Genomic DNA, 15,626 nt, shown 5'->3' on the forward strand with positions numbered 1-15,626 from the left:
AGGAACGCTGTCAGAGCTGACGGCCTTTGAAGTGCCAAAGCACGAGGTTATTGATCGTGGGGGGGGGTGTTTCATAGGAATGATGGGAAATGCTGGAAAAGATGTCTAAAGGAATAACTATGGCAGCAGGGCGAGTCAGTCTCTCCTCTCTCTCTCTCCCTCTCTCTCTTTCTCTCTCTTTCTCTCTCTCTCTCTCTCTCTCTCTCTCTCTGACCTTGCATGTCCTTCAGTCTGGTAATAGAACATAGCGTCTCATCTCCCTTAAAAGACACTTGGCACGCCTCCACTCACTCGCTAGTTTCCTCTCTCTCTCTCTCTCTCTCTCTCTCTCTCCTCCCTCTCCCTCTCCATCTGTCCCCTCTGTTCCACTTCTTCACTTCCTGAACTCCTGTTTCTGTCCCCGTGCCCCCAGGAAAGCGGAGATGGAGCTGAAGAGGAAACAGGAGGAAGAGGCGAGGAAGAAGCGTGAGGAAGATGAGCGGAGACTGCAGGTGAGCCGAGGGCCCAGGTGGGCGGGGCCACATGCCACGCGGCTCCGCCTCCCTGCCTACTGCGGCTGGCCGAGGGACCTGCTCTCTCATTCCAACCAATCCCCCGCGCATTCAAACCCGGTGGATCAAAAACAACAGGAAAACATTCAGCACAATGACACGAGCATCATGACACGATCACATTATATGGCCAAAGATTCATAAACAGAAATATCATATAAACGAGTAATAACAGAGACGCAGGTCACAAACAGAACAAAACAGTCAACAGCAGTGTAATACTGTACATGTCTGTCTCTCTGTGTCTCTCTCTCCCTCTTCTCCTGTTACAACACACACACACAACACACACACACACACACACACACACGCCTGCAGCATCCTCAGGACGTTCCAAACGAGCGCTCAGGGGAGCTGTTGCAAATTAAGCGTTTTTCCACCTCGGGTTCACACTGGAACGTTCACACACTCGCTGGGCTTGCTGGGAGAACGCTTCCTCCTGTAGCGCTATTTTAAACCCTTCCGCGGGACTGCGGTGTTATGCGCGCTTTAATCGCGGTCTTTTACACTGCCTACCCCCGACGCTCCGCTCGGAGAAGCACTTTTAGCTCGACCCTCGCACGGGTCCCTCCTGTGTGACTTCATTACCTCACCAATTGCCTGGACCCGAAGTTCGCCATGACAGCTGTTGGCACGGAGACAGCGAAGTAGACAGGGGAAGTCGATGGAAAGGAAAAGTCTGGATTCAAGGGGGATGATGGACAGATGAGAATTTAGCAGAGAGAGAGAGAGACAGAAGGTGTGGATGTCTGCACGCCGAGGGGGGGTCGGCTTTCATGCGTTCATTCCATCATTCACTCATTCATTTATTTGCAAAGCTCATATCCAGCTGAGCTGTGTGACGAAAGAGAAGGGAGGGAGAAAGAGGAGGAGAGAGGGATGTGGAGAAAAAGAGAGAAGGAGAGAGGGATGTGGAGAGAGAGAGAGAGAGAGAGAGAGAAGGAGAGAGGGATGTGGAGAGAAAGAAGGAGAGAGGGATGTGGAGAGAAAGTGGCAGGAGGTGTGATGTGCGTTCTGGAGGCGAGGATGATGATGGCCGTGTTCCGTGGCGATGAAGGTCACCCACGCCTAAGGGCTCTTCAGCGAGCTAGAACACCCCGTCCAGCCAGACTCACTCCCCCGTCTACCAAAGGAGACTTTTATTATTTATATATATATTTTGGTCCCTTCCCAGTGCTTTGAGGGACTTTTAGATGCGTTATGAAAGGAAGCTTCGGAGAAAGGGGAACAGTAAAGTTACTCCCCCTCTCTCTCTCTCCCCCTTCTCTCTCTCTCTTTTCTTCTCTCCTTCTCTCCCCCTCTCTTCCTTCTCTATCCCTCTTTCCCCTCTCCCCCTTCTTTTCTCCCTCCTTTCCTATTTCCCTCTATCTCAACCCCCCCCCCCTCTCTCTCTCTCTCTCTCTCTCTCCTCTCTCTCTCTCTCTCTCTCTCTCTCTCTCTCCTCTCTCTCTCTCTCTCTCTCCTTCCCCCCCTCTCTCTCCCCCCCTTCTCTACTCTCTATATGATGGAGGGTACTCAGCATGTCGGTGGTTATTAAGTAGCTCCTCTCAGGTCCTGTGCAGATTTTCCTCTCTTTGCTGGTCAGTTGTCACTCTGGGAGCTGCTACAGGTGACGGAGAAGTGGAGCCATCAGACCGCACGTCTCAGCCTGTCTCACACCTCACTCAAACCTCACACCTCACCCAAAACCTCACACCTCACTACAGAGGCTCACCCAAACCTCACACCTCACCACAGAGCCTCACCCAAACCTCACACCTCACCACAGAGCCTCACCCAAACCTCACACCTCACCACAGAGCCTCACCCCAATTCGGGTGGATTTGGGGTGTTACTGTCTCTACACATGTTTCACAAGGGTTAACACACTTTGCTTCAGGCTCCTGACCAACCAGCATGAGGTAGTGGGAGTGTGAGATGTTCCTTGGGGCCCCCCTGGATGTCACCTTAGCTCAGCAGAGGGGAGAAGAGCCTAAGGCAGTAGAACAGGACCTCGCAGGCAGAGTGGACCAGTGGAACAGAGCAGTGTGCAGCTCTTTAATAACGCTGGCCTCAGGAACCTGCCTGAGCCGGAGTGACTGTCGCAGTGTGATTATAGCGCTGGCGTGATTCCCTTCAGAGTGAAGTGACCAGTCGCTCTGCTTCGGTAGGAGGAGCTAGAGAGACAGCTGGAGGCGGAGCGAGAGGAGGAGGCGGCCCGGCAGGCGGTGCTTGAGCAGGAGAGGCGGGACCGAGAGCTGGCTCTGCGAATAGCTCATAGTGAGGCGGAGCTTATTCCAGAGGAGACACAGCTGGATGCTGGACTCCGAAGGTACACACACACACACTCTCTCTCTCACACACGCACTCTCTCTCTCTCTCTCTCTCTCTCTCTCACACACACACACACACACACACACTCGATTTCTACATGATCCTAAATCCAAGGCAGAATGAGGATGTTTCTTGTGCTAAAAGCATCATCAGTTCTCCTGGTTCTGCAGGAGGGAGAGTGAGACGATTGAGCTCTGGGGGTTCAGATGGCGCTCCATCTCTTCGAAGAGCTTTGCCCTCGTGAAAACGTTTTAACCACTTTCTCTCTCCCTCTCTCTCTCTCTGCCTCCCTCCTGTCTCGTTTCTCAGTAATGGCAGCGTCCCGTCATCCCCCGAGAGTGCGAAGTAAGATACAGAACGGCCTTGTCCTTTCACCCCCGACCCTAGCTCAACCTGACCCCCTCCTAACCCCACGACCCCCACGACCCCCGCATGCGTCCGCACTCTGCCAACAGCACCTTAGCTTAGCGCTTCATGCTAACAGCTAACAGCTTCATATCGTAGATGTTTACCTCAACATCAGCATGAGCGTGATTACAAAAAAACAAACCAAAAAAAAAAAAAACTGATCAAAGACACAAACAAGACAATCGCATGATCAAGCAAATTTTCCCCATAAATTTCCCCAGACAATCCCAGACTTTGCATTAATGGCAAAGTGGTAATCAATCCCAAATCGGAGATGCGCTGGAGAAGGAATCGCCTTCCCTGCCTTAGACTCCATCCCAGTGAGCTCTGTTTAATCCCTCTCTCCCCTATTTCTACAGTTATCCTGCGCCACAGAAACTGAAGAGCCTCACCATGTATGTCTGACCTCATTACCATATTTCTGCCCTCATTACCATATTTCTGACCTCATTACCATCTCTCTTCAGCCCATTTATAGACACCATGAATGTTGAGATTCCTCAGCTACATATAAGACTGAAATCTCAGTGGGATTTAAATTGGCGACACAACCACAGCAGCAATGCCTGCTGGGACGGCACAGTCGACACTCTTGTAGCGTGACTCTGCCAATGTTGCCCGGGTAACGTGATGTGTGCCCCAAACACCACGTTGCCGTAACCCCAGCAACCCTCAACACTCAAATGACTTAAGTGTTGTCATCATGTCAGATTCATACAGACACGGTACCCATATTAACACAGATCCCAACACGGTAAAGCACGGTCCTACACGGCCCTATGTTTCTGCCTTTCTGTCTTGTGTATGCACACACACACACACACACACTTGTTTAGAATGCTCTCCACTGAGTGTGATCCAGCTCAAAGGTGTGGTGGGAGTGCATTCCCCGGACAGGACATCACACACACACACACACACACACACACAAACGACATCCTTCATTGTGTGTGACCCAACTCTGAAGGGTAATGAGAACATGTCCCCTGTACGGGGCGTCATTCAATGCATCACTGACACACACACACACACACACACACACACTTTCCATTGTGTGTGATCTAAGAGCATGTTCCCTGGACAGGGCATCTCCATGTCATTCAGTGTCTCACTGATGTGCTGTGTCATCATTAATGAAGGATTACACTCACATGGCACCTGGCCTGCTGAGCATCACCCACACACACACACACACACACACACACACCCTGCCTGGCTTTGCTAATGCCATCACTTCTTCATAAATAAAAGAACAGGATTAGAGGGTGTTTAGTGTTGAGCTCTGCTGCTCTTCACATTGAGGCTGTGCTGTTTGTGCTGTGGTGGTGTCCGCTCCCTCTAAAGGGAACCGGCCGCGTTATTCCTAACAGCCTTTTGGAGGAATCTGAGGGCAGGAAGCTCAAATTACCTTCTACCAGAACAATCTTCATCACGCCCGCACGAGCCCTTAGAATGGTGAGTGGGCCATCTGAGTAAATAGCTTCTCCTAAATGGTTCCTCCGGTGCAAATCCCGTTAAATTAAAGCCGTCACTACACTTTAACCACACAGACTATCTTCATTTACAATTTAGTCTTCCAGACCAAGAGCCAAAACAACACGAACGTCGCATACGTCCATTCTCACGCTCAACGAGACGCGTCATCATCCTAGTTTCTTACACCCATGTGAGACGATCACTCGGACATCACAAGAGAGCGGGGCCACAGCCCACCATGGCGGGGGTTCGGCCCTCATCATTCCTGGACGTCCCAGGGACCGAGTCACTGCGACACTAGCCAATCAGACGTCCGGGCTTTCTGACTAGTGGGAGATTGTTTCATGAGAGGGATGTTGGCAAGTTGCCATAATGGCTAAATTGAGAAGAAAAACGTGGAAAAAATAATAAAATGGGACCCATTTATTACCCTTTAATCACCAGGACTACTGTGAAGTGGATCACCTATGCACAATGAACTGTATGGAAGTCACTAAGAATGTTACATAGAGGTATTCAAACGTGCATGTGTGTATGTGTGTATGTGTGTGTGTGTGTGTGTGCGTGCACTCACTACATCCCCCATGTCCTGTAGGGAGGAGATGGCCCAGGAAATGTCTGATCTTCTGGCTAGGTGGGTGGAAATGCAGCTCGACCTGAGAGACTCGTGACGTCAACACACTCTCACAAACAAATCCCTCAAATGAGATTCATTATACCTTAATTCCAGTAATCTACAACTGAATCCAAATCCACGCGCGATGTCCCCATCATGACGTATAATTCATTAATTCATCAGCTAATTGAGCCAAATGAACTGGTCTTGATTAATTGACGCTGTAATAATGGTCCAGGTAATTACAGTACAGCCGCATGTTGTCATTGATTTTCCGGAGTTGTTCCCCGTGAGGTTTGGTCGCCTTTTCCTGCCGGGAGCAGAAGGATTAGAGGCTGTAGACGCATGGATCCACCGCGTGGTGCTCACGCCCTCTTGGGAGGATGGATTCCCCAAGACAACAGAGGCTGTGTTAGGTTGTGAGCGTAGCAGTGTTGTGTGTTAACCCCTGAGTTGATCCTAAAGGCTCTCTCTCTCTCCTGGGCTGAAGTCTGACCGCTGGTCTGTGATGCACAGCAGAGTAGTTTGCTTGCTTGTTTGTTTGTGCTTTGGTTTTTGGTTTCATTTGGAAGAACTATGAATGAACGGTTTGGCAAGCGTCTACAACGCTAATCCGCTAACAGGGTTTGGCGGTCAGCTAGTATGCCTGGCAGAGATCACAGCAATAACAGGAAGTGCCAGTTTCTCCCCTCTGGGACGTCTTAAGGAGCCATTATAATGTCAGTTCAGAGGGAAAGTTGAGGCTGAGTTGGTTTACTCAGAAGTGTAATTCTGATGACATTTCTTACAATTGGATGTAACAGGCAAGGGAGCGCGTGTGTGTGTGTGTGTGTGTGTGTGTGTGTGTGTGTGTGTGTGTGTGTGTGTGTGTGTGTGTGTGTGTGTGTTTACGCCGTAAGGGTGTGTTTATTTATGCCGTAAGGGTAAATGAGGTGATCGTACACCTCCAGTAACTGCTAATCATTATAATCATCCAATCAGAAAACCACTCCACCCATTTCTGACCAGCCGTCAACGCCGTTTGCTTCGAGCCTCCACAGAATGATTCTGAGATGGTTTGGATGTCTTAGTTTTCCTTCTGTCCAGCGTCCTTAACTAACCCTCTTCTTCATCCCTTTCTGCGGTCAGCCTGTACGGTTGCTTCCTGAGTTATCTCCTACGTGAGCAGCTCGGTTCCTCACCGCATCTAAATGTTGTTGTTTTTTTTCCCGCCCTGTGACGACAGGGGTCCACAGGTGCAAGCCACGAAGGCCGCCGTCGGCACAAAGAAGTACGAGCTCAGCAAGTGGAAATACGCCGAGCTGCGTGACGCCATCAACACGTCCTGCGGTGAGACCCCCCACGAGCGCAGTTGACGCTCACTTCAGATGCTTTTGATTTGAAAAGCCGTTCTCATATCTGACAGTTCACGGTCTGACGATCAGGTCCGTGTCTGCGCGCGCCGTCGCAAACGGTAACGGTGGAATAAGATCCGATTGGCCGAAGTCTGCAGACGTGCCTCCCTCTGCTAGTGCCGTGTCATCATATCCATCCATACACCATAAAAGCAACCACAGAGGATGAGTCTGACGAGCTCTTCCCTGGCCCAAGGGGCATCGTGGACTTAATTGTGCTATAAGTGCAGGCCACGCCCCTTTTGTGGAAGTAACGGGATCGGAATATAATGGAACCGCCGTTTCGTACGTGGCGTGTCGTCATGGCGCCGGTCTCCAGAGAGACCCTGCTGATGCACCGGAGCGTTTGAACTGCCTGCCTTGTCCTGGGTTAGCGGGCGCGGCTAATAAAGCTTTATTAGGGTGGAGGCAGAGACGCTTCTTCGCCAGTTATTGCTTGCTGGAGTTTCTGCCGCCCTTCATGGGCTCCAGGAGCTGAAGGCACAGAGAAAAACCTGCCTGATGGTAGCCCATGGCAACAAGGGGGAGACCGGCAAAACGGGTCTTTTTTTTTTTTTTCTTTTCTTTTGGTGTTTGCTTTGTTTTGCTTTGTGAGCTTGTTATCACCAGTCAGCTGGAGTTGGAGGTTGTTAGCATCAGGTGTAGCGTGGGTGGAGGCATTGTGGAGGAAGGGGCGTCTGCTCCTGTTGGAAAGTGGGACGAACCTCGCACGAACCTTTTCACCCACCCAACTGTGAGTTACGAGAAGTCTGAGCTGCGGTGGTAAGAGTTGGTTCATCCTGAAGCTGGCGCTCGTGTTAAGAACAGGCAGTTCGGCACGAGGCCCGACGATGTCTCACACACTGTTGCATTCAGCACAGAGGGTGGAAAATAATAAATAATCCCAATCTAAAGTTTTCCAGACTGAAAATAATCTCAGTCTCGGAATAGACAGGTTGATACGTAGAGAGCAGGAAAAATATATGATGTGTATCTCATCCTGGGTATTTATGATGAGTGCGTTTTGAGTCTGTGGGATTGTAACTACAGGGCAGGTTGAGTTGAAGCCGTCATGGCTGCAGTATTTTGCTTTAAAGTGTGCGGTGGTGGAGACGAAAAGGCTTTTTCTGTCCATACCACGAGATTGACAGGATCCAATCCAGAGAGCAGCGGAGATGTACATTCATGTTTATCCTCACTTCTCTCTCCATGCATGTGGAAGTTGTTCTCTCTCTCTCTCTCTCTCTCTCTCTCTCTCTCTCTCTCTCTCTCTCTCTCTCTCTGACCCTTTTTGCATCTTTCTTCTCACTCTTCTGTGTTTGACCTTTTCCAGATACCAAAATCTCCGTTTGCACATTGTCTGATCCATCTCTCCACCCCCCCCCCCAACACCGCCCCCCACCCCAACACCACCCCCCACCCCCTCCCCTCCCTCCTACAGACATCGAGCTCCTGGCGGCCTGCCGTGAAGAGTTCCACCGCCGGCTGAAGGTCTACCACGCCTGGAAGTCCAAGAACAAAAAGCGCAATTCAGAAGCCGACCGGAGAGCCCCCAAGGTGGTCACGGACTACGGTAAGAGCTGACCCCTCCCCCGGGAGGCCCCTACTGCCCCGGGAGGCCCCTACTGCCCCGGGGCCCCTATCAGTAGAGTAGGAAGAGCTCTCCCACTTGATATGCTTAGTTAATTGCTTTTCAGAGCAGTAGGGTAGCAAGCACTTCCGACTCTGTGCACCACGACGTCGTCCACTGAATCTCAATACAACACACACACACACACACACACACACACACACACACACACACACACACACACACCGACAGCAGTGGTGATGCTCAGAAGGGTTTGTTGCAGTCAGCGTGTGAACGTGTACATCAGGCCTTTGGTCCGTGTGTATCCGAGCAGCATTCGCAGCAGAGTGTGTGTGTGTGTGTGTGTGTGTGTGTGTGTGTGTGTGTGTGTGTGTGTGTGTGTGTGTGTGTGTGTGCATGCATGCACGCGTGCCCTGCACATTTCTTTGAAAGTTTCGTACACCACGACAGTGACTGTATCCATCAGCACAGCTGAGCGCTCTCGTCATCTGCGTGCGCTGAACATCTGGTCCACCGCCAGGCGTCACGCTGCTGCCCCCGCAGGCCTGGCTGCGCTACTGCGTTGGCGTGGCACGTGCGTCCGTCCGGTAGGGCGCTGACTCCTCCCAGCTCTCGGCACCGTGGGGGGGGGGGGGGGGGGGGGGGGGGGGGCGGTCCGGCCCTCGGCTGCTCAGCTCTTCATAGGCCGACACGGCGAAACAACGGTGCAGCGTTCGGTCAAACGCGAGTGCTCGTGTGTGCGGGGGAAAAGGACGCTGTGGCAAAACGCCGGCACACTGCAGCACGTGAGCGGCTAGCTGTGGTTCCCTGGAGTCGCCATGGTGACGTAGAGGGCATGTAGTACGGGGCGCGGCGGTATTAGCGGGACGTGCAGCTGCCTCGTCTCTGACGCGCGAGGACGCAGGACAGATAATGGGACCCGATGGGCCATAATGTGCAGTGGAGAGAGAAGACCACAGGACCAGCACCAGGACCACACGCCCAGACCCATTACAGCGGTCTGTGAACTCAGACATGCTGGGTGGGGTTTGATAAGCCTCCCTCGCTCTCTCCCTCTCTCTCCCCCCTCCCCCCTCCCCCCCCCCCCCCCTCTCTCTCTCTCTCTATGTCTCTCCCTCTGCTTTTCTTCACTCCTCCTTCTTTGTCTCATCTTCTCTTTCATTTCCTTGTGTCCTATTATTTACCTTTCACTCTGCATACCTCTCTCTGCCTTTCTCTCTCTCTCTCTCTCTCTGCTCTTAAGTTTCATTCCGTTCTTTCACTTTGAACGAAGGATCCCCTCTTTTTAAACTTGCTCCCTTGCTTAGTAAAATAAATAAATAAATGTGGACGGCTGCTTTCAGCCATTGTGAAGAGTTGTTTGGTTGTTTTCTCGTAAAAAAACACTTATCTCAGAAATGCCTAACTTGATGATGGCAGAATGTAACGGCTGATTCCTTTGGTTGCAGGTCGTTGCCTGAATACAAGACAAGTGTGTAAGTGGCCCTCGACAGTAACGTAACCTCACTAACAGTTGGGTTCCTCGGCTCTCTTAATAACAGCACTGAGTCTCCTCTTACCTTCCTCTGCTGCTGGGATACAGTCTGCACATGGGTCGCCTGTGTAGGTCTCCTGTCCTGCTAACCCACACTCTGAGCATTCGTATGGGCTTCATAAGGGGATTTATGTCTTGAAAAAAAAATTAACAGTGAACAATCCCCCTCCTAACGCGTGAGGAATAATGTTTCGAAGACCTGCATTCCCTTCTAGCAACATCGTCAACATCGACTGGCTGGGCAGGCGCTTGCCTGTGCGTCAGAGTTGCCACATCGTTTTGCTAGCGTTGTCGCATAAGTAGGTGTCTGAAGGCCTTCCGAAGCAAAGAGCCATTTTCTGAGCAAGACTCTCAGTGGTGGAAATAAACTGACCTGTCCACCCCATAATGGTTGGATCTATTGATCCTGACGGAAGTGTAATGGGTTTATGAACCCGAGAAAGGCTGGCTGAATGGCCTTCATTTGATTACGTTGAGTGTCGGTGCTCCTGTTGCCGCGTGTAACGGGAGAGAAGTATGCCGCTGAAAGCAAAACACCGTAATTGGCTTCGTATAAAAGCACGTAGCCGAAGACATGCGCAGGCATTCATAATCGAGCACCGATCACCGAGCGTGCCCGCTGATCTCCTCTCTTACCTATCTAGAAATTAGCCGATTCATTTTGAAGGTCAGCTTGGCAGCCTGATGGAACTCCCCTGTGACGAACCGAAACCCCTGAGAATGACACTCGTCACTCCTGGAGGGTTTTTTTGCAACAATCAGGTGTGACTGCACGCAAAATTATAGCCTCTTGGAAAGGAAAACACCGATGCTTTTTAACCCTAATCTCTAGCTACCACATCTATGTGGTCGGTTAACATGAAGGAAAACTTTGATGTTTCATTGTGTCTAGAACTTATTCTGAAATCTAGGGACAGCTGGAGTAAAGATTCCTTTGCAGGTGCCTTTAGGGTTTTATTATAAGTGCAGTTCGAGTCAGTTTTGGGTTTTTCTGTTCTTTTCTAAGTCCAGTGAGGATTAAGAATTCAAGGTATAAAAATGCTGCAGTCTTTTTTTAAAGGCTGCAGAGATGGATGTGAAAAGGCTTTTTTTGGCCTAAGCAGTTCTTGGCCCGAGCATTCCCATGAGCCCTTGCTCTGCCTCCGTGAAGCTGATTCATGCCGGTGTCGGATGGAGCAGTGTGGACGATTGCCACAGCGCCGTGTATCTTCATGTCCCTGGTCCATTCTCCAGGTTCTGTCCCCTGTCCTTCAGTGTGAGGGTTGTGGTGTGAAAGGACAGCGTTGAAGTCTCCCCCGACTGACTGACCGCCTTGGGAATCTCTCTCACTTTGTGACAAACAAACTGCCTCTAATTCACTTAATGGCCACAATCAAATCAGTAATGAAGTGGTAAACGCCGTGACATTTTTTGCACTTTCTGGCTAGGAAAATTGTAGGGGGGGGGGAGGAGATGACCCATAATTCTCCTGTTCTGCTGAAGTGGTTACTAACGCTTTTTAACCCTAAGGTCAGATGATCTTTACAGTCTTATCTGACTGTGGAACTGTGGTGTATTTATATCTGTTATCATTAATGTAGCCAAGAGATGATTTACTAAAGACAATCAGTTTATTTGAAGCAGTATGGTATTTACGAGGTAGTATGCTATTTAAGAGGTATTTACGAGGTAGTATGCTATTTAAGAGGTATTTAAGAGGTAGTTTGCACCATCTGTGGTACTTAACAGAATGTGAGGATTTGTAACTGCAACATTTCAATGACCACTATGGAGAAAATGGAAAATATTTAGTGTAGTGTGTTGTTTATAGAAAATTTTGTGTTTATAAATGTGTATGTGTGAGAAATTTCATTAATTCAGTTGGATCATTGACCACGGTTAAAGATCTTGAGTTTGGCTGAAGATGTTAAGATGAAACATTGAACTCCTCCCCATTCCACAGTAATGATATCGCAGCAATATCGTCCATTTTAATGATCTGTTAAGTACCAAAAATCTCGAACAACCCGAGTGATAACCGGGGCCTCTGTCGGCAGTAGACTCTGCACTATTAGTCAGAGTCTCATTTAACATCGCTGCGTGTTAACTTCGCAGCTGTAATGCGAAAGTGCTGACCCTGTAGCGTTAGAGGAGGTAACCCCGGCGTGACCTCCCGCACCACGTAACCGCGCACGTGTGCCCCGCAGCCCAGCGTCACGTGGCCCCGCCCATCCCGCCCCGCCAGCACGAGGTGGTGGCAAACCGGCAGCAACGCTACTTCCGTATCCCCTTCGTGCGGCCGGGCGACCAGTATAAGGACCCCGAGGGTAAGAAGAAGGGTTGGTGGTACGCCCACTTCGACGGGCACTGGATCGCCCGACAGATGGAGCTACACCCGGACAAACACCCCATTCTCCTTGTGGCGGGTATGACGGACCACGTGTGAATTTGACTTGCCATGACAACTCCGTTTCGAAGTTTATTTTTTACGTTAAGCACATTTATAGCCAGTAGTTATTTATCATTTATTAAATCATGTTTTCGTAATTGTGGTGATGTCCTGCTCTGTCCTCAGCTGTTCTCTTGCCTCTGAAAGCGTCTGCTTCTGTCTGTCCGGCTGCAGGTAAGGACGATATGGAGATGTGCGAGTTGAGTCTGGAGGAGACGGGTCTGACCCGCAAGCGTGGCGCCGAGATCCTCCCGCGGCAGTTCGAGGAGATCTGGGAGCGGTGCGGGGGGGTTCAGTACCTCAGACACGCCATCGAGACCAGACAGGCACGACCCACCTACGCCACCGCCATGCTGCAGAGTCTGCACCATTAGACCTGTGCACGCTGTGTGTGTACCGACGCACACACTTACACACACACGCGCGCAAACACACACGTACACACTCACACACACACACGCACGCACGCACACACGTACGCACATGCACGCACACACACACACACGTGCGTGTTATATGCAAACAAACACACACGTACACGTGCGTGTTATATGCAAACAAACACACACGTACACGTGCGTGTTATATGCACACACACGTACACGTGCGTGTTATATGCAAACAACCACAGACACACACACACAAACACAGCGAATACATAGGCCACTGCCATTCTAGAGTCTGCTTTAGTAGACATGTGCATGCATACAAACACACACACACACCTAGGCTATTACCATGCTAGAGGTTCCTCTAGTTGCTTCATGTCCATGAATATGGTTTCAAATTCCAGGCGCCTTTCTAGATCAAAGGAAAGAGTGCAGATACAAGCATCGTTCAGCACAAGACAACAAAGTTGTTGTCTGTCATCTCTGAGCTTGGCTATGTCATCTCTGAGCTTGGCTATGTCACCTCTGAGCTTGGCTATGTCACCTCTGAGCTTGGCTATGTCATCTCTGAGCTTGGCTATGTCACGTCTGAGCTTGGCTATGTCACCTCTGAGCTTGGCTATGTCACCTCTGAGCTTGGCTATGTCACCTCTGAGCTTGGCTATGTCACCTCTGAGCTTGGCTATGTCATCTCTGAGCTTGGCTATGTCATCTCTGAGCTTGGCTATGTCACCTCTGAGCTTGGCTATGTCACCTCTGAGCTTGGCTATGTCACCTCTGAGCTGGGCTATGTCACCTCTGAGCTGGGCTATGTCACCTCTGAGCTGGGCTATGTCACCTCTGAGCTTGGCTATGTCACCTCTGAGCTGGGCGATGTCATCACTCGTTCCATTGGCTGTTTCATTTCCATTTTCCTTTCAGATTTTCATATTGATTTACAAAGAATCTCAACATTTGACCTTGTTTTTGCTTGCATTATTCCTCATGACATCTATTACTAAGAAGCCTTAATAACTGACAGGGTGATTCTCTATAAGCTGTTTCTTAATATACTTTTTTGTATATTTTGAGATATTGATAAATAATTGCTTATAATTCATTTCTTCTGAAAATGTCACATTTCCAAGACTATTTCTTTGTATTTTAACTACAACTGTTTGTGAGATACTGTGCCATTCCATTTTGATAAGGTACTGCTAGTGCAGTGTAACACAACTGGAAAGATATCTTTCATAAAGTTTCAATGTTTTCAATCCATGCACACTACAATTACAGTAATAATTATGACTTGTCTATTTGTTGGTCGTCATGGTAATGGTGTCATTTTGTTGATGGATGTTACATTTGCACTGAGAAGCAAAGGGTTGAATAGAATAAATACTCGTTTGTAGTTCAGGTTTAAATTCTAAAGATGCACTATTTTTCTGAGCAATGTTTTCTAAAATTCCTTAACCATCTTGTCTGCGTCTAATGCTCCTCCAACAACCGTGTGTTCGCAGCTTTTGAAGATGTTTTGCCTTTTATACAAAGTTGTCAGAAGCATGAATTGATGGGGGTTCATCAAGATTATCAACTGAGTTTCTACGGTTTCCGTTCACGTCTGTACCTTAAATGATTTTTTTTTTCTTTATATGTTTACCTAAACATAATCTATATGTAAAGAGAAATCCTAGATTGGTTTTCCTTTGGGACACAGGGACTCTAATGACGTGTGAAATTAGCCTCTTTGTTGTCAATAAATTAAGTATGAATTCTGAGATAAATATATGCAATTCTTGATCAACCATGCAAATTTTTTAAACAAATGGTAAATTCTGGTTTGGTTACAGCTGGACCAAATATGTATGCTAGAAAATGGTGAAAATGCTGATTCTAATGAAAATGTGACATTGTACAGAGTGAATCGGTCGTGGTGATCCACCACGTGCAAGACCACAGAAACAGAATAAACTTCAGAATTCTCAACGTCGTCCTGTTACACTGACCCTGTGCGTCTAACACTCGTGCAGTATAGGACACACACACGTCATAGACAACAATGTTTCTACAGAAGAATACATGTGTATTTTCATTATCAAGTGTTGTACATTTTTGTATGGAAAGCTAGCTAATGAACTATTTAAAGAGCCAATTTCATCGTGAGCAGTGCTTATCATGCCTGCGTCAAAGCAGCCACGGCACTGAAACTTTTAACGGCTCCGCGACCCAACACACCTGCTTCAACACTTCAGCTCATTAGCAGAGTGGGTCGAGGAGCTGAGCGGGTCTGACGTGCAGTGGTACAGCGCACAGGAGCCTGACGCTGGTTTAAACAAACGCCCCTTCGCGACACCCTTTCCTCATGTACCATCGGAACATGTCCGGGCTAACATTAACTAGATACTCTTCATTTAGAAAAATTTGGTTCATGTTCCTTCAAAGTGTATATGGGTGTATAAAACATGATTATATTGTATATAACGCAATGGGGCACCAGTTCAGTTCATCTACCCCTTCTATGATTGGGACTGGAGGAATTGCGAGTTCTGCTGTGGGCCCTCCTGACGTCTCCCGTGTTTTACTGTAGCTCAGCGCTCGATCCTATGACCCTGACGTTTTCATAAGTGTTTTCAACGGCAATCTCTAACCGATGAAATAAACAATTTCCAAAGTGTGGGGGAGGGCAAGTGGAAATTTGATGTGAATGACAGGAAAATGGCACAGCTGATGACTGTAGCGAAAATGTTCTTAGAAGTACATCTAAGGTCACGTCTTTTTTTTTATGTTACATCATTTTTTGAAAATATCACAAATTACAGTCTTAAATTGGAAAAATACAAAAATTTTCATGCCATGCAGTTCATGAAATAGGAAAGATCATTCAGGCTGTATTTCCATCCCCACGACCCTATTTAAACTCTCTGACTACATAATGAGACTTAGAAGTGTTACAGTGGCCCCATCCCAA

General features: G+C 48.8%; 1 protein-coding gene across 1 annotated transcript in view; it reads left to right on the top strand.

Moving 5' to 3' along the window:
• myo6a (myosin VIa) overlaps positions 1 to 14,644 on the top strand; it is a 58,299-nt gene extending 43,655 nt beyond the window's left edge. Inside the window, exons 24-34 of the mRNA XM_077018171.1 lie at positions 3 to 46; positions 249 to 491; positions 2,702 to 2,862; positions 3,174 to 3,209; positions 3,632 to 3,667; positions 5,344 to 5,382; positions 6,590 to 6,693; positions 8,179 to 8,310; positions 9,777 to 9,803; positions 12,049 to 12,267; positions 12,465 to 14,644. Of these exons, the coding sequence (XP_076874286.1) occupies positions 3 to 46; positions 249 to 491; positions 2,702 to 2,862; positions 3,174 to 3,209; positions 3,632 to 3,667; positions 5,344 to 5,382; positions 6,590 to 6,693; positions 8,179 to 8,310; positions 9,777 to 9,803; positions 12,049 to 12,267; positions 12,465 to 12,664 (1,241 nt within the window). The 3' untranslated portion in view covers positions 12,665 to 14,644. The remainder of the gene's footprint in view (positions 1 to 2; positions 47 to 248; positions 492 to 2,701; positions 2,863 to 3,173; positions 3,210 to 3,631; positions 3,668 to 5,343; positions 5,383 to 6,589; positions 6,694 to 8,178; positions 8,311 to 9,776; positions 9,804 to 12,048; positions 12,268 to 12,464) is intronic.
• The last annotated feature ends 982 nt before the right edge of the window (positions 14,645 to 15,626 follow it).

The sequence above is a fragment of the Brachyhypopomus gauderio genome, chromosome 9 (genome assembly GCF_052324685.1).
Source record: "Brachyhypopomus gauderio isolate BG-103 chromosome 9, BGAUD_0.2, whole genome shotgun sequence".
Lineage (NCBI taxonomy): Eukaryota > Metazoa > Chordata > Actinopteri > Gymnotiformes > Hypopomidae > Brachyhypopomus > Brachyhypopomus gauderio.